The following is a 24,864-nucleotide window of genomic DNA, read 5'->3' on the forward strand; positions in this document are numbered from 1 at the left end:
AGCAAATTTAGTGACGCCTCCAGACCAAGTTTGTCAGATCTGTGGAGAGGCAAATGCATTTTTTCAAGAATCTTCCACAGTATGGCATTAAAAAGTTTATCTTGCATGTATCCAATTACAGATATTTCATTGTTTAAAAATACATATGAAAAAACGTAAATTATACCTCTGAATATGGTCGCCTTTTCATAGATCTGACCAGTTCAATGCCATATTTTTGAACATTTCTGGCAAAGTAATAGCATTTCCTTTGAGACAAGCAGGTGACAGGTCCTCCACCTAAAAAGTTACATAGTACAGCTTTAAACTTATTTTCATAGTTTTCAGGTTGGCCAATAGAGTCCTACACTTTTACTCCCCAACCAACCCTCCACTTGTCACTTGTCTTATATTAATAATTGAAATAGCTGCAGACAGTCGTAACCATCTCCGTAGAGCACCCATGGGGGCTGAGGAGATGACACCTCTAAATGAATGTCCAGTGGAAAGAGTGTGAGAAATTGCATGTGGCACCCATAACCAGTGTGCTGGCGTGTTACAGCTGTACATGGAAAAGGCGTGCACTAAATCATGGAGGGAATCATGATGCTGTCGACAGTCATTACCATCAGCAGCTCGTATTGAGGATTGAGAGTGTACTGCATGTGCTTATTAACATTGATGTCATATGCTCTTTCAGATATGTTTATATAATACTAAATAATGTGGTATTTTCAACATATTTAGACATGAAAGCTTATGGCAATATATGAAAATATAGGTATGGCAATAGAGGTAAAGATAGGTGGTATATGTGTCAATCTTATATTCTTTTTGGAGACGCAAAGCCACTTGAGCCCATTGAATCACCCTAAGACGCTTATGTGTTCTACCTACCCTAAGTGTCACCTAAGTCATATTTTGCATAATCATTCATGGCCCAAATGAGTCATCTGGCTCTTATTCACATTTGCAATATTGTTTTACCTGTTTTGGTGTTGGAGCTCTATGTGAAGTGGCCCTGGTGGCACTAGACATAGGTTTTTTACTTCACTTTTGGTCAATCTTGTTCACATACATCACTTTCCAATTACCCTAAAAAAAAAAAGTGCAAGGCATCAGCTGATCATATGACTTATTTTCATGAAAAACAAGCTTCAAGCAAACTGGGCCTTGTGACTATGCATGCTGACTATTATACTACCGCTGTGCTGTACGCAGTGGTCTTTTCTTTCACCTGTGGCTAAATACACCGTGAGGACGATACCCCTGGTGGTGAAGAGAAAAGACTTGCACAGACACAGCCAAGTTTAGCTGCTCAAACAGAGGCAGAAGGAGACGTGTCGCTGATATTAAGCTGATCCAATTTTCCTCATTTGACGAAGGTTGCAAACCACTCTGCAGCGCCCATTCAAACACATATACGTGATCCAAGCACCTTTTTGATCAATTTCTAGCACTTTGATTTCACTGCAGACTATGCGGCCCTCGGCACAGTTTTTATTGGCCTCTGGCTTCCTAGTGAATTGGCCCACATTGCAATAATTACGTCTATAAGGAATTTATGGCCTTCCACTTCAATTTTTGGCCTTTGATGAAAAAAAAGTTTTGACACCCCTCTATTAGACTCTGTAACTACAAAGTGAATTATGGATTTCAACATCTAAAGATTGTGATTTTCAGTACTGTCATCTCATACTGCCATATATGACCCTGTTTGTTGGGATTTCTGGTGTCAATGGCAGTGAGCGCTGGATCCCATTCTTAGCAGGGATTTTGTTTGACTGGTGGAAGGTCGTTGTAAAGCACTGTGTTCGTAAAGTGATCCAGCATTTGTGTGTAGATACCATACACTAATGTCTCTGTGTGCTTTGTTGACATCCCACTCTCAGATCCATATAACCAGATTTTATTTCCATAGTGAGACATTTCAGTTAGAGTTTTCAATCAAGTAATCAATCAATCGATATCACTTACAGGGGCAATTTAAACATATTGAGCCGTAAAATGCAATACTAATAGAAAAGCTCAGAAAAGTGTGGTTTGAGGGTTCCCATATATGACCCCTTTTGTTGGGATTTCTGTTGCCTAGTGCAGCTCAAAAGGAGGGCCATCAGATCTAGTGTCAGGGCAGTTTGGGAGTGTAATAGCCCTCAGGACAAAAGTGTCCATCATCCGTGTCCTGCAGCATCACAGCAGCATCCAAGGGGAGACAGGTGAACACTAGAGACACAAACGGAAAGCCCTTTCTCGGTCTGAGGTGCCTGGATATTAAGACGAAGAGCTACTTTCAAGTGTTCGCTTTCCACATTTAAAAAAGATCCTGCTCATGTAGAACGTAATCTGCAAAGTCCAGATTGGTTAATGCAACAGTTGGATGTCTAGATGGTATGTCGGTGAATCCTAGTTCAGCTTCACAACAATCGTGAGACCACTGAAATTACTAACAGCTAAAATCAGATATTGCTAACTGATATTTTATGTTTTTTTTGTTTGTTTGTTTGTTTTTTTTAGGAGAGGAGGCCTTGACCATCTTCGTAGACAAGAGGAAGCTGAGTAAAAAGTCAGAAGTGTCGGATTCATCGGGAAACTCGTCGGCCGTTACTTTGGAGACACTGCACCAGCTGGCCGCATCCTATTTCATCGACCGAGAGAGCACACTGCGCAAACTGCACCACATCCAGATCGCATCCACTGCCATCAAGGTAAGAAATATACCAATGACATATGGAGACCAATCAGGACTAGCCTCAACACCACAATAACAGATACCATTGGCAATGATTCCTGTATTAAAACTGCTGTACCTATTTTTTTGTATTATTATAAGTAAAATCTAGTTTGCTCCAGTAAAGATATATTGTCTAAGAGTAAAATGAGATCACTGTGTACTCTCTGCATCTACAACAGACTTCACTCTGGCCTCTGAAAGTTGTGAAAAGCTTATAAACTTATCACAGTGGATAATTAGGATGCTAGAAATGCATTAGGAAAGTACAAAGTAAGTTTGGACCTCAACAAACCATTTAAATGGTCTACTTTCATATTTTTAAGACAATAAAAATCCGGTATATAGCCTTCAAGTTTTATGAAGAACCGCAAAACAGCATATTAAAGTTTGTAAATATTATTCTTTGAGGAAAACATGTACTCATTTGTTGTGATCGGGAGTGAAATTGTTGGAGGTACTCATCCCTTCTTGCCCACAACTCTGGTTTGGCAGAAGGTGGGTGCTTAGCGAACCTTTTGCTAATGCTTGCCGGAGCTACCTCTAGGAAAAAAGGCACCTGATCGGTCTGTTATGAATGTTTATATCTTGATTTATTGGCCAAAAAGGTGAAATAAAAACAGCAGGGTTAGAACACTTTTAGGTCAGACAGAGAAGCCAGACACCTGCAGCTACAGAGAGATGATTTTTAATAGAAAGTGAATTGGAGCCAGAGTCCATGGAGCTGAATCGCACCCATGCTCACATATTAATTAAAATGTGGCAGCTAGCAGGTTATTTATGTACACTTATATATGCAGACTATGATTTGTCCCCGTGAAGATAAGTTTCATACTCTGGAACATTCCAAACTAAGTCGTAACCTCCCCGTGAAGTCAAGCAAGTGACATATCCCGTGCCAGAAAAGTTACACAGTGCATCTTCAAGTAAGTTTGGTGGACAGGAATGTTACATAATGTTAGTATGTAAATGTAAATAATAAACCTTACCAGCTGTGAACATTAACAGATGGATCTAGTACTTTTAATGAGAGACGTCTGCACCATAGTGCTGTATTTCGTGCTTTGTAGTTAAAAATCCCATTTAGTCTGAGTCCCTTTGCTACAGTGCCATTTAACAAGCTTCATTTGATTTTCGACAACGTTTGAATTTGGGCAGGATAATCTTACAAGACAAAATGGGAGAGAAATCAAAGAGGCTCTTCTACTTTATCCTTTTCATTCCCGCTTCAAAATGTCTCAAATGTTCATCAAAAACAACATTTGCTTTTTTACTCGGAGATGGCGGTTACCTCTCTGAGCCATCTGGACGGAGTTTATTTTACAGGGAGTCTGTCCAAGATTGGTGAAATGACACTTGCAAAATCGCTCACTTTAAGCACAATTACTGACAGGCGACAGTGGAGGGAGCTTATTTTTTTGTTTTTTGGAGGACACATTTTCACTGATCAATTTTGTATTAAACAGGGGGTATTATGCAAAATCCACTTTTTGGAGCTTTCTACCATATTTTAACGTTCCCTCATGCCTGAAGAGGTTTTATATGCCATTCATGCATTTTTGAGTAATCTAGCAATCTCTCCTCGAACCCTTCTTACAGTTAGCCGTAAGATACTGTGCAATGCTCAGCCTACAAGACTACGCCACCCATGCTCCTGCACGGCCATTTTTTTTATAAATATACAAAAGAATGATGCAAAACAATACATTGCAGCTTCACAAACCTGATGTGAAATGCAGTAGTTTCATTAGCAGGATGCACGTTGATTGTGTTGTGATAACGCTCTGAAGGGGAAGTGAGCAAAGGGGGAACTCGTGTCAAAAACTAAACAGATTTTTTGTTTGTTTGTTTGTTTGTTTTTGGCACGTTATTACTTTGTTTTTTTTTGCTAATATAGAATTTTCAAAACAATGAAAGGTAACGTGGTGATCTAAATATCTTTTGTATTATCAATGAATACCACATAGAAGTGTCATACCCCGTCTTTAATCTACTGTTGTGGAATTTCTATAGTAACAACTAAAATATAAAATCAACAGAGAAGTTGTCTTGAATCAAAAGTCTGGTTTATTGAATCAATTTTGCACACAATCATCCCTAATCCCTAATAGTGTCGTCTCGCCCTTTTATACCATCAAAACATTTTAGTTACTACTTTCTTCTAGTCCAAGTGACTGGAGGCCACTGGATGCACAAACAAGAGGCACATTCATCCGTAACAACAGATAGTATTGTGAAGGTTAAGTCAAACAAATCCATAACAACACAAATAAAGATTGAGGGAAAAGAAAGCCCTAACACTGCATATTTTCACTGATCAGTCTTCAATAACCTTTAATCAGAAGCATTCGGAATACAGAGACAGATGTTCCCTGTACATGGTTAATAATTACTGTGTCTGTCTACATGAAAGAAAAATTGGCACAGAGTTCAAAGTCTTCTCTGCCAACATAAATAAACAAAAGTGTTTCAGTGTCAGAAAGTCGTGCCATTATTCAACTCTAAAGATATTATTGTTGTCAGTTGAAAAGGACTTTATGTCATGAGATTAATATTACAAGTTTGTGGAGCCAATGCCAAACAAATCTTGTTCAACATTTGTGGATTTTTATTTTGGATATTTCTTTTCAAAAACAGTACATCTCCCATAGAGTTATACAGGCACCTGCCCTCCATCCAACATGAACACAACCTATATAAATAATGTAACAGACTACCACAGGAAAAAGTGTTAAAGCAACTACACCTATGAAGCACATGAACTATAGTCCATAATAACCATCAGAATTCATTATGTTTTTAAACTTGATTTCTCTGATGTAGGGGATCTGTATACACTTACGGCTGATTCATTATCTTAGAAAGAACTTTATGCATATTTATTTGGTATTGACTCTACAAATTTACCGTACTAATCAGAATCTTAAATTTTGAAGTCCTTTCAACTGAAAACAATCACACCTCTGGGTTGAATAATGGCACCACTTTCTGAAGCTTTTGTGAGAAAAGTATTTCTCTTTTGTTTACTTATGCTCACAGAGAAGACGTTGAACTTTGTGCCAGTTTTTGTTTCATGTGGATAGGCCCAGTATTTACAGAGATATTAACCATAAACCAAGTCAACAAATCTGCAATCTGACAGTAAAACAGCAAATTCTACTATAAAGATATGACCCACTAAAACTTTTCAGGAAAGGTTCATTTCTGTCCTGTGAATGTGACCTTTTTAGTATTGATACTAGTTTCAGTATCAACTAATATCTGATTTTCAATACTTTTGAAGACCTTATTGAACGCAAACCTCCTCCTCTTTCTTCTTCTTTTCTTTATTTGAACACAACAGTGCTGCTGATATCCCTCACTCCTCACACTTGTACAGTGAATACAGTAGTTCTCTCCGTTCTGTGACAAACCGAGGCCATTCTGAATTATGTGGTGAGAGACGAGAGCTACTGCAGAGACAGAGAAAACAGAGACAAATGAGATAAACCACCTTTTAAAGCAGTGTTCCTCAAACTGTGGTATGTGTACCTCTGGTGGCACAAGAGGCACTTTTCGTTATCTTTTGAATTCAGATCAATAGATAAAAAGATAACAAATATTTTATGAGGAAATTCAAAGTTACTGTGTGTTTTAGTTACTTTGTTTGCCTGGGTCCAGAGTACACACTTCTTCAATATTTATCAAACATATGAGTCTGGTCATTAGTGAATTTGCTCATTTTCAGATGGGCATGATTGACAGGTGGATTAGCCAAACAGGAATATGCATGGTCTGTCCATATTTAAACAAGTAAATGGAAATATATACATCTGAAAATCATCACAGATTTCTGCAGAATCGCTAAATCGCTCTGCTAAAGGACTCCGTTAATCTGAGGTGAGAGAAATGTCATTTTATTGAAAGTAATAGAGCTCCTTTGTTTCATATACGTCACTGAATTAAACAAATCTGATTGCACACACATGTTTAGTTCTGGCTTTAGACACAACAGAGGGAGTGGGGACCAAACTGATATCCATCTGTATACAAAAAAAATAGAGCGACATGAATGAATCAATTCAAATACAACTTTCAGCAAGCTAACCAGCACCTTCCCTTTTTTTCATCACTTGCTCCCCCATACCCCACATGGACATCTGTACACCTACACTGGGTCCAAATTTTGAGATCTCTCTGTCAGATAAAGTGCTGGTTCTTTTATTGTGAATTGTTGGAGTTATTATTTTTCTCTCTGCTGCAGGTTTGATAAGAGGAGACAGACAAGCTTTCATGTACTCTGTGACATGAGCTGGATCAAAGCAGTGACTACAATAAAGCAAGTTGTATTCTTTTACATTGAGCCCAGAGACAAGAAGATTCATATAGGAGAATGTACTGGTTTCACATCTTTATTTGACAGGGACAGGACAAAGCAATAATGTGACAGTATCAGATGCTAAGGAAGTATTATTGTTTGAATTGTACTATATTAAATAAGACTTGAGTCTTGCTGGAAAATAATAAGATAATTTTGTCGTAGTCTGTACATACTGCAGTGTTTTTCAGCCATTTTGATTCGCAACACGTTAATTATTGAATCATAACTAAATTGCACCAATTAGAAAAAAGTAGGTGCTCCAAAACTGTAAACTATCCAATTAAATCCATGTGAGAATGAACTTAAATGTGTGCGTTAGTGTTTCCCAGCACATTGGTTGAAAATCAATGGCACAGTGGTTCAAAACTTATGTCATGGCGTGTGAAACGAAGGAGCTCATTGGTCATCTATAATTTTGAACAAAATCAAAGACACCTCAGATTAAAAGAGTTTAATGCTTTGCTAATTAATTCTGCAGATATGTTTCCTCATAAACTGCCATATTTGATTTGATATGGCTGTACCATGTGTGTCCCTGATTGGGTAATCCACCCGTCAATCACGCCCATTTCAACTTGGAGAGATTCACCAGAGACCAGACTCACATGTTTTGTAAAGAGTATTGGAGAAGTGTGTATTTTGAATACCAGGGGGAAAAAATGGGAGTTCCTAGATAAATCTTCCTCATTATTGGGATCCATTCTAAGGAGAAATGGCATCACATTGCAGTCTCACTTTATTGGCTACATTTAAAGATGATTTTATTTACTGTTAAATGTTTGAATAGTGCTGCCCCCTTGTACCTTCCCAATCTGATTAAGCCGCCTCTCGTGCCCTCAGGTCAGCTGATCTTGTCCTAAAAACCATACACAAGCTTTGCAGGGACCGTGCCTTTTCTGTTGCTGCCCCACGGCTATGGAACCAGTTGCCTTTAGAGATTAGACAGGCTGAGCTGCTTTTAAATCACTTCTAAAATCATACATTCTGTCATTGTTTTTAGCTTTAATGTGAGATTCAGTGAACTTTAGTGTGTTGTTGTACCTTGCCGACTTTTTTGTAGGTTTACCCTTGTTTTCTTTATGATGCTGGATACGCCACTTTGGACAGCTGTTATCATTTCATATTTATCTATTTTAAAACAATGTAGCTATCACAGAGTTCAAAAAAGAAAACAAATCTATATACTACAGTAATAAAGTGTATCCGAATCCACATCACGGGCAAAGAGGCGTTTTGGTGGCAGTGGAAATGGGAAGTCTCATGGAGTAAATATCCTGCAGGCAAACCCGACCTGGTCTGCTCTGAAAAGAAGGTCACGCTCAGCTTTCACTGGTTTTCTCTGATGAAAATTGGACAAAAATGTTAGAGGTCAGTTCTGTGGAGAGGCAAGCCCGCTCACAGTCAGAATGCATGCTTTTATAATATATGTTTAATGCCATATCATGGGACAAACATCAGCATCTCCATTATTGTGCACATCTAATGTACATTAAATAGAAAATATTACCTTTATATGTTTAAACAGAGAGTGTTGTGCAAAATTGGAGCTTTTTGGAGCTTTCTACTGTGTTATAACATTGTTCCCTCATCAAAAACATAGCTGAATAGATCTGATTAAGAGGAGAGGTAAAGTGCTTCACGGGTCATAAAACTGTCTTTAAAATCACAATATAGGTGCTTTTCGAGGGTTAAGTTAAAACCTAAGCAGAATGTGGCCCTTAGTTAATAAGGTAAGAATGGGCAAGGAATAAACTCGACGAAAACCGATATTATTAAGAGTCCTTCATTTCATAAGGCGGACCAATGCTTGAAGAAGTTTTATATGTTATCTATGGATGTTTGAGTAAGCTAGTGACCTCTCCCTGGCTCTATTCGAACCTGCATTATGGTTAGTAGCATGAGCATGTCCAATGCTCCTGTGCAGCTTTCTTTTTTTTTTTACTTAGAAACTTATAAAACATGTTAATATAGCAGTTTCAAAACAATAAAAGGTAACACGGTGATCTAAATATGTTATGTGTTAGCAATAACTTATAACATTTTGGACCACTATCCAAAAGATCGATGGATAGTGGTCCAATTGTGAGGCCTACAGTCTGTTTATGCCTCCTTAGGTGTCCTCAGGTTTCCCAAATTTTACTAAAAGCTGCACAATTTGACTAAAAGTTCAATCTCTTCCTCTACTGCTGTGTGGTGCTGTCATCCCGCGCTTCCCCTCCCTCTGTCTGATCCATCCACAGCTCATCATATTTTCTCCTCTGTTTCTCTTCTTATCATTTTAAAGTTATAATGTAAACAACTATTTTCTCACCATTTATGAGTGAAACTTAAGATCTGACTTACCGCACGGACATCAGATGTTTTTGTGCCAATAGCGGTAGCCCACTCATGTTTTTAGGCTTAATATATTGTACAAACTCATTCCAAACTTTAAATGCGGAGTTCTCTAGAATTATTGGTCCAATCAATACAAAAAAAACACAAAAAAAAACAACAAAAAAACAAAATGGTTGTGATTCTGACATGATGTTCTTTGTTTTCAATACGATCGAAGAAGATTGTTGGAAATTGAGGTCAGTCATATGAGGGCAACAATCTTGATTCTTTTCTATATCGCCCAACCCTACTATATCCCATACCACCCAGTCTGTAAAAATAGTATTGAATCAAACTATTTGAGTCTTGTTCTATTTTAAATCCATTCCTCCTCCTTTTGTATATTCTCGTATGCACATTGCAGTTTGTGGGTGTAGCTTCTCTCTCCAAATGCACCATCATTTGTTTTGCAGCTCCAATGTTGACTTTTCCCGAGTCTATAATTACACAAGAGAAAGCAGTCCGCGATGGTAGCTAGCGTCACTCGTAACTTTCTCTGCCTGCTCCTGAAATATATTGTTTTCTGTTGGGTCATGGTGAAAAGCAATCCAGAAGACCAGGCCTCAAATCCAATGTTATTTCCTCGTCCACTTCAGTCTTCTGCAAATCGATTTTCTCACAGCAAATTTCTAAATTGTTGCCAAAATCATCCTGCTGTTCTGAAGGAACCTGGGTCATTTATTCAACCAAACAAGATGGCCGCTGAGAAATGCTCCACTCAGCTTTCCTAAAATGTTTATATAACTGACGTTTTCTGTACTATAATCACACACAAAAAAAAAAAAGAAATCACAACTGAGCCTCTATCTGCCTGTCCTAACCTGCAGATAGAGGTGATTCTCAGTATATGGACTGGCCATGCCTCAAAAATCTCCAGAAATCACTCACTGAGCTGCAGAGGCTGCACTGGCACTGATTGGCTGCAGGGGAGAGTCCTTTTAGGTTTAAACCAATGTGAACTTCATTCTGATTGGATAGTTAACTTGAGAACCAAAAAAAAAACCCTTAAAATATGCATTATTTCTGCGAGTGGGCTTGCTTTTCCACACATCTGACCTGTAACTTGCCCTGGTGGCTTGCTTAACCTCTTTGGATGTGAATTTAATGAATTAATTACATGATGAAATAAGTATGAATGTGGTGTGTGTGCGTGAGTGTTGGTGGTGGTTGGAGGGGCTGGTGGTGCAGTCTCACGTCTGTTCCAGGACAGGAGTAAGTTACTACCCAGTGTGGAGCGAATGACTAATGCACAAAAAACAACTAATGCATTATTATTATTTATGAAGGGGTTGCACTATTTCCTGATCTATGTTATAATGTTGTTTCCTCAAAAAAAATAAAAAATAAAAAATAAAAAAATGTCTGGAAGTTTGTTTCATTCACACATTTTAACACACAAACCCTGCATATTTAGGCTTACCAATTGCCAATTACCACTAAACAAAAAATAAATGCCCACTGTTAACTTGAAAACTATTGCTTCATGACATCAAGATGGAAAAGAGCTTTGGGGATGTAGAGTGTAATAATAAAGGGCTACTCAAACATGTGTGAATGAATCAAAACACTACCCCGAGTATGTTTTTGAAGAGGTAACAACATTCCAAAATGACTAAAAGCTTACGAGTCATTCTGCATAATGTAGGACCTTTAAGTGTGGAGTGAATTGTGTGTTATTATTGTATAATTGTAGGATGAAAATGTGTGACTTGGACTTCAATAAAAATATCATTGTTGTTTCCCATTTGCCATGTCACAATTTTCCAAAAAATATAAATCACTAGAAAATAAAATATTTTACCAGCAGCACCCACATATTTTGACCGATTTGCCCTCTTAAAATGAGCTTGAATTTGCCCTTGGCTCGGGCAGTGGGGGGCCTCTTTACTGACACCAGATTGTTCATTTGGAGCACAGTGTGGTTTTGATTTGAAATGGGGGCTGAGTTTAGTCGTGTGTATTCCAGCTGTGAGCCCGTGCTCTGTGGCAATGACTGGGAGTAGAGCGGAAAGCCAGGGATTACACTGAGGCAGGGAGCGAGGGAATGCCATCCATTTATCTTCTTCCACTTATCCTGGGCCGGGTCACAGGCATAGTGCATGTTGCAGGTCTTGGCTTGATGAAACCATCAAGCAACAACATCTGCAAACAGCACTGATGACATCCTGTGGTAACCAAACCGGACCCCCCTCAGCTCCTGACTGTGCCTAGAAATTCTGTCCATAAATACAATGAATAGAGCTGGAGACAAAGGGCAGCTTTCATAGAGTTTAACATGCACTGGAAACAGGCCTGACTTACTGCCAGCAATGCAAACACAGCTCCTGCTCCAGTCATACAGGGACCTGACAGCATTTAGCAAAGGACCTCGGAACTCATACTCCTGGAGCACCCTCCAAAGGTCACCAGGAGGGACATGGTCAAATACCTTTTCTGATCTACAAAGGGTATGTGGACTAGTTGTGCAAACTCCCATAAACTTTCGAACACCCGATGGAGGGTGTAGAGCTCGTCATGTGTTTCATGTCCAGGACAAAAACCACACTGCTCCTCCTGGAATCAAGGTTCGACTAAGGGTCAGATTCTTCTCTTGAGTACCCTGAAATAGTCCTTACCAAGTAGTGTGAGGGCCAAGACAGCTCCACAACATCCAGGAGACTTAAGATTCTCATGATGGATCTAATACACCCCTGCTGCCTTGCCACTAAGGAACTTGCCAATCACCTCAGTGACTTCAGCCCGGGTGATGGACGAGTCCGCCCCTGAGTCCCCAGCCTCTGCTTTTTCCATGGAAGACATGACGGTGAGATTGAGTTCCTCAATGTATGCCTTCCATCGTCCGACAACGTTCCCAGTCGAGGTTAGCAGCTTTCCATCCACACTATAAACAGTGTTGGTGAAGCATTGCTCAATTTCTTTTGAGGCCAATTTCTTGATAGTCCTTATCCATGGCCTTCCCGAACTCCTCCCGACTCTGAGTTTTTGCCGTCAGCTGTCTCAGGAGTCCCACAAGCCAACAAGGCTTGATAGGACTCCATTTTTGGCTTGACGCCATCCCTTATTGCTCTGGGATTGCTGCAACAGACACTACAGATCATACAACCACAGCTACAGAAATAGCAATGGAAACAAAGAACATGATCCACTCAGAATCCATGTCCCCAGTAGGGGTGAGAAAAATACTTGTTTTTTTTTTTTTTAGCTGCATTGTTGATTCTAATAAAAGGACTCTGAATCAATGTAGACATACCAATAATCACAGTTTTTAATTTTAACTGAAGCCGCCACTCTGCTTGTTTATTTTCCCCGTGTCTCACTCTCTGTCCTGCCTCCTCCCTCCACTCACTCAGAGCAGCACTGTAGCAGACTGCTGCTGCTGCTGTCCTGTCATCAGACGGTGATCTCTCCATTGTCAAACAGTGACCTGTATCTCTCTGTTCAGAATTTGTCTGAGGCTTTACTTCATTGGCGTGTGAGTTTTCAGGAAACGACGCTCACATGTGACACCGTGAGCTGCAGCAGATTTTTTTTTCCGTGTCTGAGACTGAGCAGGCTTCATGTTATGCACTTGAAAGGCAGCTTTAGTGCAAAACGTGCAGATGACCAGTTCTAAATTCCAGACTGTCCCTCCAGAAGCACAAAGGCATGTGGGCTGTAGTTTCTCTTATAAAAGTCTGCAGAGAAGCTAGCAAATAGCATGAAGCACTGCTAACAACTACAACTAGATGTGCTGTTATTATTTTCCACCTCTGGCCAAACTAATCTCTGTCACAAAAAAAGAAAAAAAGACATTGCCGTTAGCCATGAACCCTGATACGTGCACTGACCGTTGTTGTACACCGAGTGTCTCCTCCCAGGGACTCCAAGAAGGCCAGGTACTCTGCACTGCTGTTTGGCCCGTAGGCCGACACAACAGTGAGAGACCTGTCCCTGAATCAAAGGTGCAGCTGAGCTGTGAGGCAATAAGCAAGCCCACACCAGCTCGCCTCCTCTCCAACAACCACAGAAGTGGAGAGTCCAACACTTCTCAAGGACTTCGACGTAATGCTCAACCTATGGAACCTACTGGATGACTGAGGGATTGCACAAATATAAGACTGCATTGTAATTAAAAAGAAAGTACTATTACTATGACCCAGCTCTGCCAGGGATAGGGAAGTAACAAAAAACAAGATATTAAAATGGTATAAACAAAGTTGCAATTTAATTAACAGGATTGTAAAAGTTAATGTAACAAAATTATTTGAAAATATTTATGTAAATGTTTGGGTTCAAAGAACCTAAACTGAGAAACCATGTTGTTGAAAATCATATTGTCTAAAAAACAAAAACAAAATGCAGTTTTGCTTATCATTGTGGTATCAGGATCAGTGTTGAGTATTGAGTCTATTCTTTAGTATCAAAATAAAGTTTTAAATTTTAGTTTCAATGGAATATATATCGTTTTCTCAATCCAAATTGTCTGGCTGTTCTTAGCTCTCACAACAGAGCAGAATGAGCCTCACATCAGTCCTCCCTTGGGTTTTCATTTTCAATGCAATCCAGTTGGTCTGAACTGTAAATTAGAGGAATTGAACCTGGGTTGCCAGTGCCTTAACCTGCAGATAGAGAACACAAACATGTTTTTCTCATTCTCAGTATAAGGACAGGCCATGCCTCACGTGAAAGCTCAGAACCTTCCAAATTCACTCACTGAGCTGCAGAGGCTGCACTAGCACTGATCAATGATTGGCTGCAGCTGCTGGAGTTTATGTAATGATGATTCAGATCAGAGAGAGTCATTTTAGGTTTAAACCAGCTGGTTTCCGCATTGAAACTGGCAACTCAAATGAGAAACTCATGTGAGGCTCATTCTGCTTTCTGATTTGATAATCATCTTGAGAACCAAAACACTAAATTATAACAGAAACGACTTGGCGATCATGATCAATGTTTTTGTAATCAAGAATAAATCAGCGGTACAATTGGTATCAGTAAAATCTATATTTGAATTGAACATCTCACGTCATATTTGGGGACACACATTTATGGAATTAAAAATCTAAATCTTACATACGGTTTCTTTAAAGTAATAACATCTAGTTACAAGTGGCCAATAAAGTACTGTTAATTCAGCAGATTGTATCTATAGTGTAAATGGTGTGCTTTGCCAACCTCCTCATCAGTCACTGCCCTGCCACCTGCTTTATCATCTGCACTACATATTCCCTTATATGGCTCTAATACGGAGACACCGCTCATTTTACACATCCAAATCTGTCATTAGACCCACCAGAGAATTATGATTTGATTTAAATATTATTGTTCGCAAATCATTTTCATTTTAACTTTTCACACCGGGCTATTATTCATCATTTTTATAACACATTTCCTGGAGCGATTTTGAATGAAGTTATTGGATGAGTCAAAATACAACTTCAAATAAGCGAATGATAAGAGAACAACATTATAACACGACCAAAAGCTCCTAAATATGTTTCAGCATATATCTCCTTAAAGGTTGAGGTTTAAGGGCCTGTAGTTTTTATTATTTGAGCAAAATTTGTCTTGCTCCAGGAGAGATTTATTCTATAAGCAGTTCTTGATGTCAAAATATGTCTGCTACGTGCAGTCTGTATCTTAATTATTAATCGCTTTTTTGTCCGATAATCAGGAAGTGCACGTTAGCTTTACCACCTTTGACCTCTGAAACAGAAGGTGGAATGCATGGAATAAGTGAGGAATAACTTTGGACCACTGCAAAACATTTAAAATTAACTAGTTATGTTTTTCATGTTTCTTTAAGGTACAATTTTCTGTCCCCATCAGGAAACTTGTCCTCTGCATTTGACCCATCCGTCAGTAGTGTAGCCCCCACAGAACCCATCTCCAAACACTGAGTTGTAGATACCTTTATTTCTTCGTGGAAATCTGCTAGTTTTTCCTTGTCTGTTTATGCACTTGTGTTCAAATGTTTCTCAGTGACCCTCATTTTCTCGTTTCCTCCATCTGTCTCTTTCCAACCGGCTGACAAAAACTCGCTCGGGACAAATCTCTCCAAACAATATGGTGCCTCTCCCTCCGTCGCTCCCTTGCTCTCCGTCTCGCTAGCTAGCCCACGTACATGGAGAAAAATGAGACACAGTTAGCTAGTCGTCAGCGTGTCACAACAAAGAAAGGGAAATGTTTTGTTGCAAATGAGCAGTGAGTGGTTATCTCTTGCTGTCTCTGAGGACAAAAGGTCAGTCAAACAGTCTTCTATCAATGACGGGACTAAGGCTAAGTGAGGACATTCAGAATGCCGTAGGTTTTAATTTTGAATTATCTTGATGAAAATATTTTGGCAATCCATACAAAAATGTGCCTTTAAAGGCCCCAGTATCAGGTTTTTACTGTGCTGAAAATGTAAAAAAAAAAAAAAAAAAAAAGGTATTCCTCCCTTAGCTTACGCATTCTGGGCACCCTAATTATTTTCCACAATGAGTTTATAAGCGTTTTTCACAACTCTGCAGTGTGGAATGCCATCATGACATATTTACCATAATCATTCAGGCCCCTAATGGATGCTCTCACACCTATAAGCTCAATAGCTAGCACTATTATTTTCCTCGGTTAGTTTGAGAGATGGAGGTATAAATGGGAGATAAATGATGTCTAAGATTGTCCAGTTGACGGAATTTTAATTTTTACTATGGATCATACCTGGATGACTGAGGGATTACACAGACTGACAATAAAACATTTTCTAATTAGATGCAGACATAACACAAGAGCTATTTTGACCTCAAGAGCTGTATTTGGGCAAGACAATACATGGGAAGAAAGTAACTTTTTAGTCAATCTATAGATCCTTTTTTTCATTTTGAATTTTTCTTACACTGAAAAAAATTGAAAAACATGCATCCGTAATGTGAGCAGGCTTGTATCTCCACAAACCTGACTCTTATTTGTCCTGGAGGAGGGCCTCCTCCTGCTTGTTCATGTTCATGGGAATGTTGCTCCTCTGGCTACATTATTTCATACTATTGCAGAAAACATACCTATCTTCAAGGAGAATGTTATGAAGTATTGTTTTAACTTTCTATTTCTATAGAATAATGCAGGTGACGTGCCACCTCCAGAATAATCTTGGATGATATTTTTTGCCATCCAACAGAAATGTATTTATTAGTCAAGGTTTGAGAATCAGATAAATGTGAAAGGACTATAATACCATTCACCAACAGGCAGAAAAATTGGATATGTATTGCCCATCTATATAGGCGATCACCGTTGAAAAAAAAAGATAATCAGACTCACATCTTCATAAAGTATTGAAAAAGTGTGTATTCTGGAGTGTGTATCCCAGGCAAACAGAGCTGCTGGTCAACATTTGGGTAAACATCTCTGCCACTTCTATTGTGTTATTAAGCAATACACAACATGCCTTGAGCAGCTCAGTTTGAAACTATGGTCCTGTTAGAATGTCCGGAAGTCACATAGACCCAATGTCCCACAGTGTGGCATCGCCATGATGACAAGTAGTACTTGTATAGCAGATGAATAAAAAAATGTCTAATTGAATAAATGCAAATTAGAAACATTTAATGCCCTATGGTGTAACATTCCAGGCAATGCATCTCCGTGGACAAGCTCGTGACAGATCCCATCAGGAAAGTTACATACTGCATCTCTGAGTGGCCTTTGACCTCCATGTGTTGCCATGGAAATTTGCCCACCAAAACAATGTCATCATGGAGACACCACATGCATATCCATCTGGTTTGTGTCACATTGTAATGACGCTGTTGTTGCCTAGGTGACAGAAACCCGGACCGGTCCCCTTGGCTGCAGTAACTATGACAACCTGGACTCGGTCAGCTCTGTCCTGGTCCAGAGTCCCGAGAACAAGGTCCAGCTGCAAGGTACGAGCATAAATTATTCACCACTGCATTGCATTACTCAAGAAAGGCTATCTATATGGGAGGGAATGACAGGAATGCATAATATTGTAGTAGTTTGGTATTGTTATTTCAAGGCATATTGATCTGACAGAGGATGAATATTTTAAGTCACAATAGAAGGGTCCATGAAATATTGGGAAGAGAGAATCAAAATAAGGGGACAATGTTATAACATGGATACAAGCTCAAGAAGTGTCTTTTGCATAATATGCCCCTTAATAAATCCTTTTTACATGCAGATGAGGCAATATTGTTATTTCCATGCGAAAATTTGGGGAAAAAACACACATAGTTTTTCATAATTATCTTGTATGTTTTCCTGTTCAGGTCTGCAGATGATCCTACCAGACTACCTGCAGGAGAGCTTCGTCCACGCAGCACTCAGCTACATCGCGTGTAATGGAGAGGGGGACTTTATGTGCAAAGACAATGACTGCTGGTGCCACTGTGAACCACAGTTCCCAGAATGTAACTGTCCCTACATGGACATCCAGGCCATGGAGGAGAGCCTGCAGAGGATCACCCAGACCTGGGGGCTCATCTACAAGGAGTTTGAGGAGTCAGGTACTGCTTGATTTGTTTTAGTGCGAGGAGTAAGATCATTAAACCTCATTCATCAACAAGAAGACCTATTGTCCTTGCATCTGCTAAATAGTTATAATCTGTAACACCCGTGTATCATAATGTTATAACTGGGACATTTTAAATCCCAATATTTATTTGTCTAAAACAACGAATTAAGAGAAACAAGTCCACTGACTTCTGTCTTAGAAAACTGTAGTGCCCAATGAGAGTCATAGCCACGTTGCCATAAACATGATCACAACAGAGTGATGCAGCTGTCAGCACCTCCGATAGTTAGCTGCAGATCATGCCACTGAGATGGAGGTTTTTGTTTTATTTGTACCAAAATGACTACCCAACGCTGCTGAATCTTACAGGTATCACCAATTAAGAAAATGTATTTGATGAATGAAGTAAGTGCAGAGCAGTGGTAGTAAATTTGTACTTGCCTTCTCACAAACAAAATGTATTCCTGACTTAAAATTTTTCTATGGAAGAACAAATACAGTCACAAGCACTCGTAAGCACAAAAATTCTACAGTTTTAGAATATTGTTATTCTGATAATTCACATTCTTGCATGCCTGTAAGTTATACATTTGTATAAATAATTGTTTAATAAATAAATGATACACAATTGATCAGGTGTGATATAGAGCATGTACAGGCAAAGTCTAATACACTGCTCAGATGTCACGGCCTGTCTGTCCCAGCCCCAGTGCCCTCTGCATGGGCCACTATAGCCCTACATAGGTTGTAACACACCCCTCTCAACCCCCCATGACCACAGCACACGTGTTAAAGTATGGGTCAAACAGGCTAGGATTGATTCCCACTCAGACCTAGTTCTGTCATTGTGTTCTTATTCAAGACACTTCATCCACCTTTTCTGGTATGGATGTGGTAACAGGGAGTGTCGGTGGTGGCTGCAGAGATTGATGGTGCAGATTGGTATCCTCACTTATTTTGGTAATTTACCACCACAAAGCTTGAGTAAGTGAATGGATATTGACTGCAGTATAGTGCTTTGAGAGGCTTTAACAAGTCTGTAACACACACTATAAATTGCATTATTATTACTAATCCACTAATTAGCTGACAAGTCCTCAGAGGTATTTCATTATCAGATTTTTTCCACATGTAAAGACATTACAGACATTATTACATGATTTGACTGATCTTTCTGGTTATGTAAATGCACTGTTTGGCTATGAGATTCACAGTGCATTAGGTTGAATGACAGTATCATTGTATCCACCTCCACAGAGTCATCTCGCATCATACTGTGATAATCCCAGTTTCTATCTGCAATGTTTAACCTGGAAATAGATAATATGCCGGCGGTCTCTCTCTCTAACCGTTACACAGGCGAGTAATAGATCCAACATTATGACACGCGGTCTATCTCATCTCAACTAAATTAACCAAATGGCTGAGCAGATTAAAACCAAACCAACAGCTTTAGCGCAGGTAGTTTACAAAATGTCCGCTGTGGATTATGGACCCTGATTTGCATAATGTTGTGATATCAGTGCATCTGCGCTCAGTCTTTGCCAAGGTGATTATAACTGGTTTGAAGTCCAAATAATTTCATTTCAAATTTAGTTGGAGATATGACAAGTGCGATTACTTGTGTGTATTTTAATTTTATTTGACAGATTATGCAAGAGCTGCAATGATGCGCAGGTTAAAGGTACATTATGTAATTTTCTGGAGGTGACACGTGATTCCATGGAAATACAAATTTAAAACTATACCATGGAGATAGATACATTTTTTTGTCATACAGTGGAGTATATTTTTATGTTATATCCTGTGGCTTTAAAGCTGCCATGTGTAAGTATATTAGATTTTGTGACCAGTAGATGATATCCGTTTTCCCTCCCCTCACCTGACCCCTCCCCCCTACCCTCGCCTGACCTTTGTCAGTGTGAGGGGTATACTATGAAATGAGATAGGTCAGTGGTCTTCTCTGATGTAACTTTCGCTCGTCCCTCATGACGCGCTAATAAGCTTGTCCGTAGATATATAATGAAAATCCTGACAGGAAATCGCCACAGAAATCTATCTGATGTAGTGGCAAGTATATTATCTGCTCTTGTCTCCGCAATGACGTATCACGTATAACACATGAGACACGTCGCCCAAAAGTAGAGTCACAAGCGAGTGAAAATGAGCCAAAACAAAAGTCTTTGGAGAGGTATTTAACAAAGGGGAAAAGGCCAGCTGAGGAGCCAGAAGAGGAGACTACGACCTCCAAGAAAAAGAAAGATCAGACAATACCAGGAGTTCTACTTAAATGCGCAATATGTGGAAAAAGCAAATGAGGCAATGAAACCTTCAAAACTGCTTTGGCACAAAGAGACAAAGCACCTGGGATTAAAAGATAAGATTTAGAGTTTTTTGAAAGAAACAAACGTGAGCAAGAAGGAAAGAAGAAACAAGTATTTTTTATGCACTTAACTTATTTTTGCCATATTTATCTGCCACGTGTAGAAGGCCGGTCCGTGAAAATAAAACCTACATTATTCCGCTCCATGGTGCAAAAAAGGTTGGGGACCCCTGAGATAGGTGACTACACTGGGTTAGTCCAGCTCAAACCCATTATTTGCTGTATCATGACGGGTGTTCACTGTTCAGCATAGTTAGATTACTATAGTAACAGAGCGGCAGAGCTAACCTGATTCAGAACAGGTTAAGAGCCCAAGTTAAGACTTAGATCAGATCTGTCTTTATTTGAACAAGTCTTTCTGCAGAGATTATTGATCAGTCTTATAGTTTGAGTGTGTGGGTAGTGGGTATACACTGTGATAAACTCTCTTCATAATCACTTAGAAAAACAAGCATGCATATGGAGGTTTGACTCACCGAGGCTCAAAAGCGCTCTTACACACAGCTCTTCGGTCCTTTACAAGGCTGCTTTCTTTGGTCCTCAGAGAATAAGTCCATCTCCAGATTTGTAAGTTTTATATTCCATCGCATGTACAGTGCGGATCACACCACTCATCCCCCCATAGCCTCGGGAAAACCCTACTTTTCTCCTGGTTCGTTTGTGCACTGGCAGCAATGTGTAGAATATTATACACGCTGCACATTTATGCTCACAATCTAGATCTACTACAAACTATTGGATGAAGCAGTGAGTATAAAGTGTGCTCTTTTTCCCAATGTATCTTAGGCTACAATTTATGACACTAAACCTGTTAAAATGTGCAGAAGAAGTAAGTAGAAGTAAGTAAGTAGTAAGAGCAATGATCTGCTAGATATTGGTCAGTAAAAAAAAAAAAAAAAAATTATATATATATATATATATATATATATATATATATATATATATATATATATATATATAATGTTTCTTATTAGTAGTTTTTGTACTTTAATATTGTATAATCAGCTGTTAAGCAGATGGCTCACTCTGTGCGTGAAATGGGTCAAATGACACGGCACAGGCCTCCTTCACCTGATAACACTCATTATCTCTGAGCTGAGGTTCAGGCTTTGAGAAGCCAGCTCAGTGAAATAAAACCTGGCTATGTCCAACTTGCTTCATAATACACCCCTCTGTGCTCTCTGGTCTTCTGTCAGGCCTGTTTGAATATAAATTGGAACTTTAATACTGTTTTGGGAATGAAGCTCCTACAACTACATTACTGCAACTGCTATTGCTACTACTACTTGTACTTAGTTCTTCAGAAAGTATTGATGGTACAAGAAATAATAATTATTATGTCTATACTATAAATAGTAATACTTTCTCTTATGTTACACATATCTGTGTAATCCTTCCCTAGTCGACCAGGTAGGTTCCATAGTGGTACATGGGCATATACTAGTCTATGTGTCTTATACTGGTTCTGATACAGCTCAAGATCATTCAGGAAAGGTTCATTTCTGTCCTATGAATGTGACTTTTTTAGTATCAGTGCCTCCTCGAATGAGTAACTAGTTTCGATACAAGTTTTAGTATTGATTAGTATCTGCTTTTCGACACTTTTGACTCCTTTTGGAGACTTTTGACTACTACTGCTACTACTCCTACTACAAGTAGTACTTTTATTATACCTAGATTGATAGATTGCAATCTAAAGTTTAGTTGATCTTGATGATAAGATTGGCCATTGTTTAGACTAAAAGTCCAGTGTCTCCTTCTCTCTGCCTCTGTGAGCACAGTGCCGTTTGCCCCCACTTCCTCTCTCTGACTTCCCTAACTTGTTGCTCTCCAAACCCAAAGTCCTCCTGTTTTCATTGAAATGGAAGATCAAATCGGAAAAAAAAACAAGATCAATCAAAACGGGGAAAAAATGTGTGATGTTTTGTTTGTTTTTTTTTCTTCCCATATCGCTGAGCCTTAACCTACCTGTGCAACTACTGTTACTTTTACTACAAATACAATTCCTCCTATTATTTTTACTACTCCTGCTGCTACAACTATTACTACTACAACCAACTACTGCTATTACGACTTCTACTTTCTAAAAATCTAATACTATTCCTGTAATTACTACTAATCAAACATGAAACCATTTTAGTGGCAGTCTGCCCGCTATTTGCATAATGTTATGATATCATTGCAGGCTATTCGGTCATCTGTTGCCAAGGTGATTATAAGTCATCTGACATCCAAAATACATTTTTATATTTAGTCGGAATTACCACGAGCGCAATTACTTCCACAGTGTATGTTTTAATAGTGCGGTGCGAATCCAGGCCAAGCACGTGCCCAGAATATATCTCTCTATTTAGCGTTGTAAAAATGTCCTTCGTAGAATAATATCTCCCAGAACAAGATGGTGGATGGCTTCTACTTTATTAGTGACCTTGAAAAATAACTGTAAATGTGCTCATTTCACATTGGATTATAGCTGTAACTATAGACAAAGGAGCAATAGTGATTTAATACAAGATGAGAAACTTTTATTTGTCCTACTTTGGGGAAATTGCAGTGTTGTAACAGCAAAGAGCAGCATTTGGTTAAAGGAGCAGTACCTGATTTTAAAAAAGGTGAAAAACAGAACTAATTAATTTTAAATGGTTTGCAGTGGTCCAAGTTGTTCTTCACTTACCTTATGTATTCTGAGCACCCTAATTATTCACAGTGATGAGTTTATAAGTGCTTTTCACAACTTTCAGAGGCAAGAGTGAAGTCACTGTAAAGCTATAGACTAGCATGCTAACATGCATATACTAATTATTGGACAATACGTGGGGAAAAATCGGGTACAGAGCCTCAAAGCAAGCATGAAAGTCACTAAAATACAGAGTAAAAAAAAAAAATGTGTGAGAGTAAAAAAGCTCCCTTGTCCCTGCTTATAGTCCTGTGGGCACTAAATAATTATGTTACAATTATATTCAACCTGATAATGTAACTTTTTAGGATAAAATATACTAAATTAAATTATCATTTATTGCAATGAAAAACCTGCATCCTAACTGTGAGCAGACGTTCACAAACCTGACTCTTATTTGGCATTGGCATGTTTTATTTATTTATTTATATATATTTTACATACATACAGATTTTTATTTTAGTGAATAATTGGACCAGTTACCTCTCTGAACTTGATGTTCCCTTTTCAATATTTGCCTCGTGATTTGCAGAGCCTGCTAAAACATTTTATCATGAATTGTGATTAAAATAGAGATTTACAAAATTGAGGCCAAGCATCCTTCATTGTGCTTTTACAGGCACTGCCTTAACTATAAATAAATAGCAATAAAAACATGTATATTCTTACAACACTGAGTAAGACTTCCATAAAAGTCCTACACTTCACTCAAATAAATAAGGTAATCTGTACATTTGCGTGCAATAGAATAGGCCTGTCAAAATGGAGGTCTATCAAATTTAGTATTTTAGTTTTAAGTTCAGACATATGAAGCAATCATATAGAATAATGTTCAGCCAAATAATCTGCTAAATGTATAAAGGCCTACAGCCCAACTACTAACTAATAAAATTGACTTTTATTGTTAGAAAAGTATCAGTACAGATTTACTGTGTTTTTCTGGTTTACCTTTCTGCACACTGTGCTTTATTTTGCACACTTAAGTCAATGCACTAATGTGCTACATATTGTCCCTTGTTTCTCCTGTTCAGATGATGGTTGTCATCAACAGTCAGACAGTAAGAGATACTAAAAGTAATATCGAAACTAGTTACTCCTTTAAGCAAGTATCAATACTAAGAGTCACAGTACAGACATGAACCTGTCCTGAATAGCTTTGGAAAAATCTTGACATATATCAGAACAAGTATAAGATCAAATTGATTAATATACACCCATGGACCACTATGGAACCTACCTGGACGACTGAGGGATTATGCAGATATAAGACAACATGGTAATATAAAAGAAATTACTATGGTTTAATGATAAATCACATTATAATGTCTAAAGAAAGAGTGTTTTTTTCCATTTTTTCTTATCTCTGTAGTATCAGAACTGGTATCAAGTATCAAGTCTATTACATTCGAAATTCAGTATGAAATTTTTAGATCATGACAACACTAGCTGATACCAATACTGGAACAGATATATCATCTCTAAGATTTACACTATCTTTCTTGTGTTCCTTTCTGTACACTGCTTTATTTGGACTTTTCAGATAATACACTAATGTACTGCATATTGTCCCTTGTTTCTCCTCCTCAGATGAGTTCAAGTCCTTTTTCCAGCGCCTGCCTCAGACCCACTTCCTGAACATGTCGTCGCTGCAGCAGCTGTGGTCGTCAGACGCTCAGTTCCAGGGCCGATACGAGCAGCTCCAGAGCTCCATGAGGCAGCTGTCCAGACGAGCCCACCGGGTCATCTACAAACTGTTCAGCCTGAGCAAAAGGTGCCACCGGCAGCCCAAAGTGCACCTGCCCCAGCAACGGTGAGAAGCACTGCACATGGAAAATCCAAATACCTAAACACATGCTCAAATGTGTTC

The 24,864-nt window shown here is 38.8% G+C and overlaps 1 protein-coding gene across 1 annotated transcript in view; it reads left to right on the forward strand.

The window, feature by feature from the left end:
• The window catches only part of brinp3a.2 (bone morphogenetic protein/retinoic acid inducible neural-specific 3a, tandem duplicate 2), a 111,525-nt gene that overhangs the window by 62,147 nt on the left and 24,514 nt on the right, over window positions 1–24,864 (forward strand). The window contains exons 5-8 of the mRNA XM_033965661.2: window positions 2,494–2,684; window positions 17,221–17,326; window positions 17,693–17,929; window positions 24,585–24,807. Of these exons, the coding sequence (XP_033821552.2) occupies window positions 2,494–2,684; window positions 17,221–17,326; window positions 17,693–17,929; window positions 24,585–24,807 (757 nt within the window). The remainder of the gene's footprint in view (window positions 1–2,493; window positions 2,685–17,220; window positions 17,327–17,692; window positions 17,930–24,584; window positions 24,808–24,864) is intronic.

Source organism: Periophthalmus magnuspinnatus, chromosome 4, assembly GCF_009829125.3.
Source record: "Periophthalmus magnuspinnatus isolate fPerMag1 chromosome 4, fPerMag1.2.pri, whole genome shotgun sequence".
In the NCBI taxonomy this organism is placed as follows: Eukaryota; Metazoa; Chordata; class Actinopteri; order Gobiiformes; family Gobiidae; genus Periophthalmus; species Periophthalmus magnuspinnatus.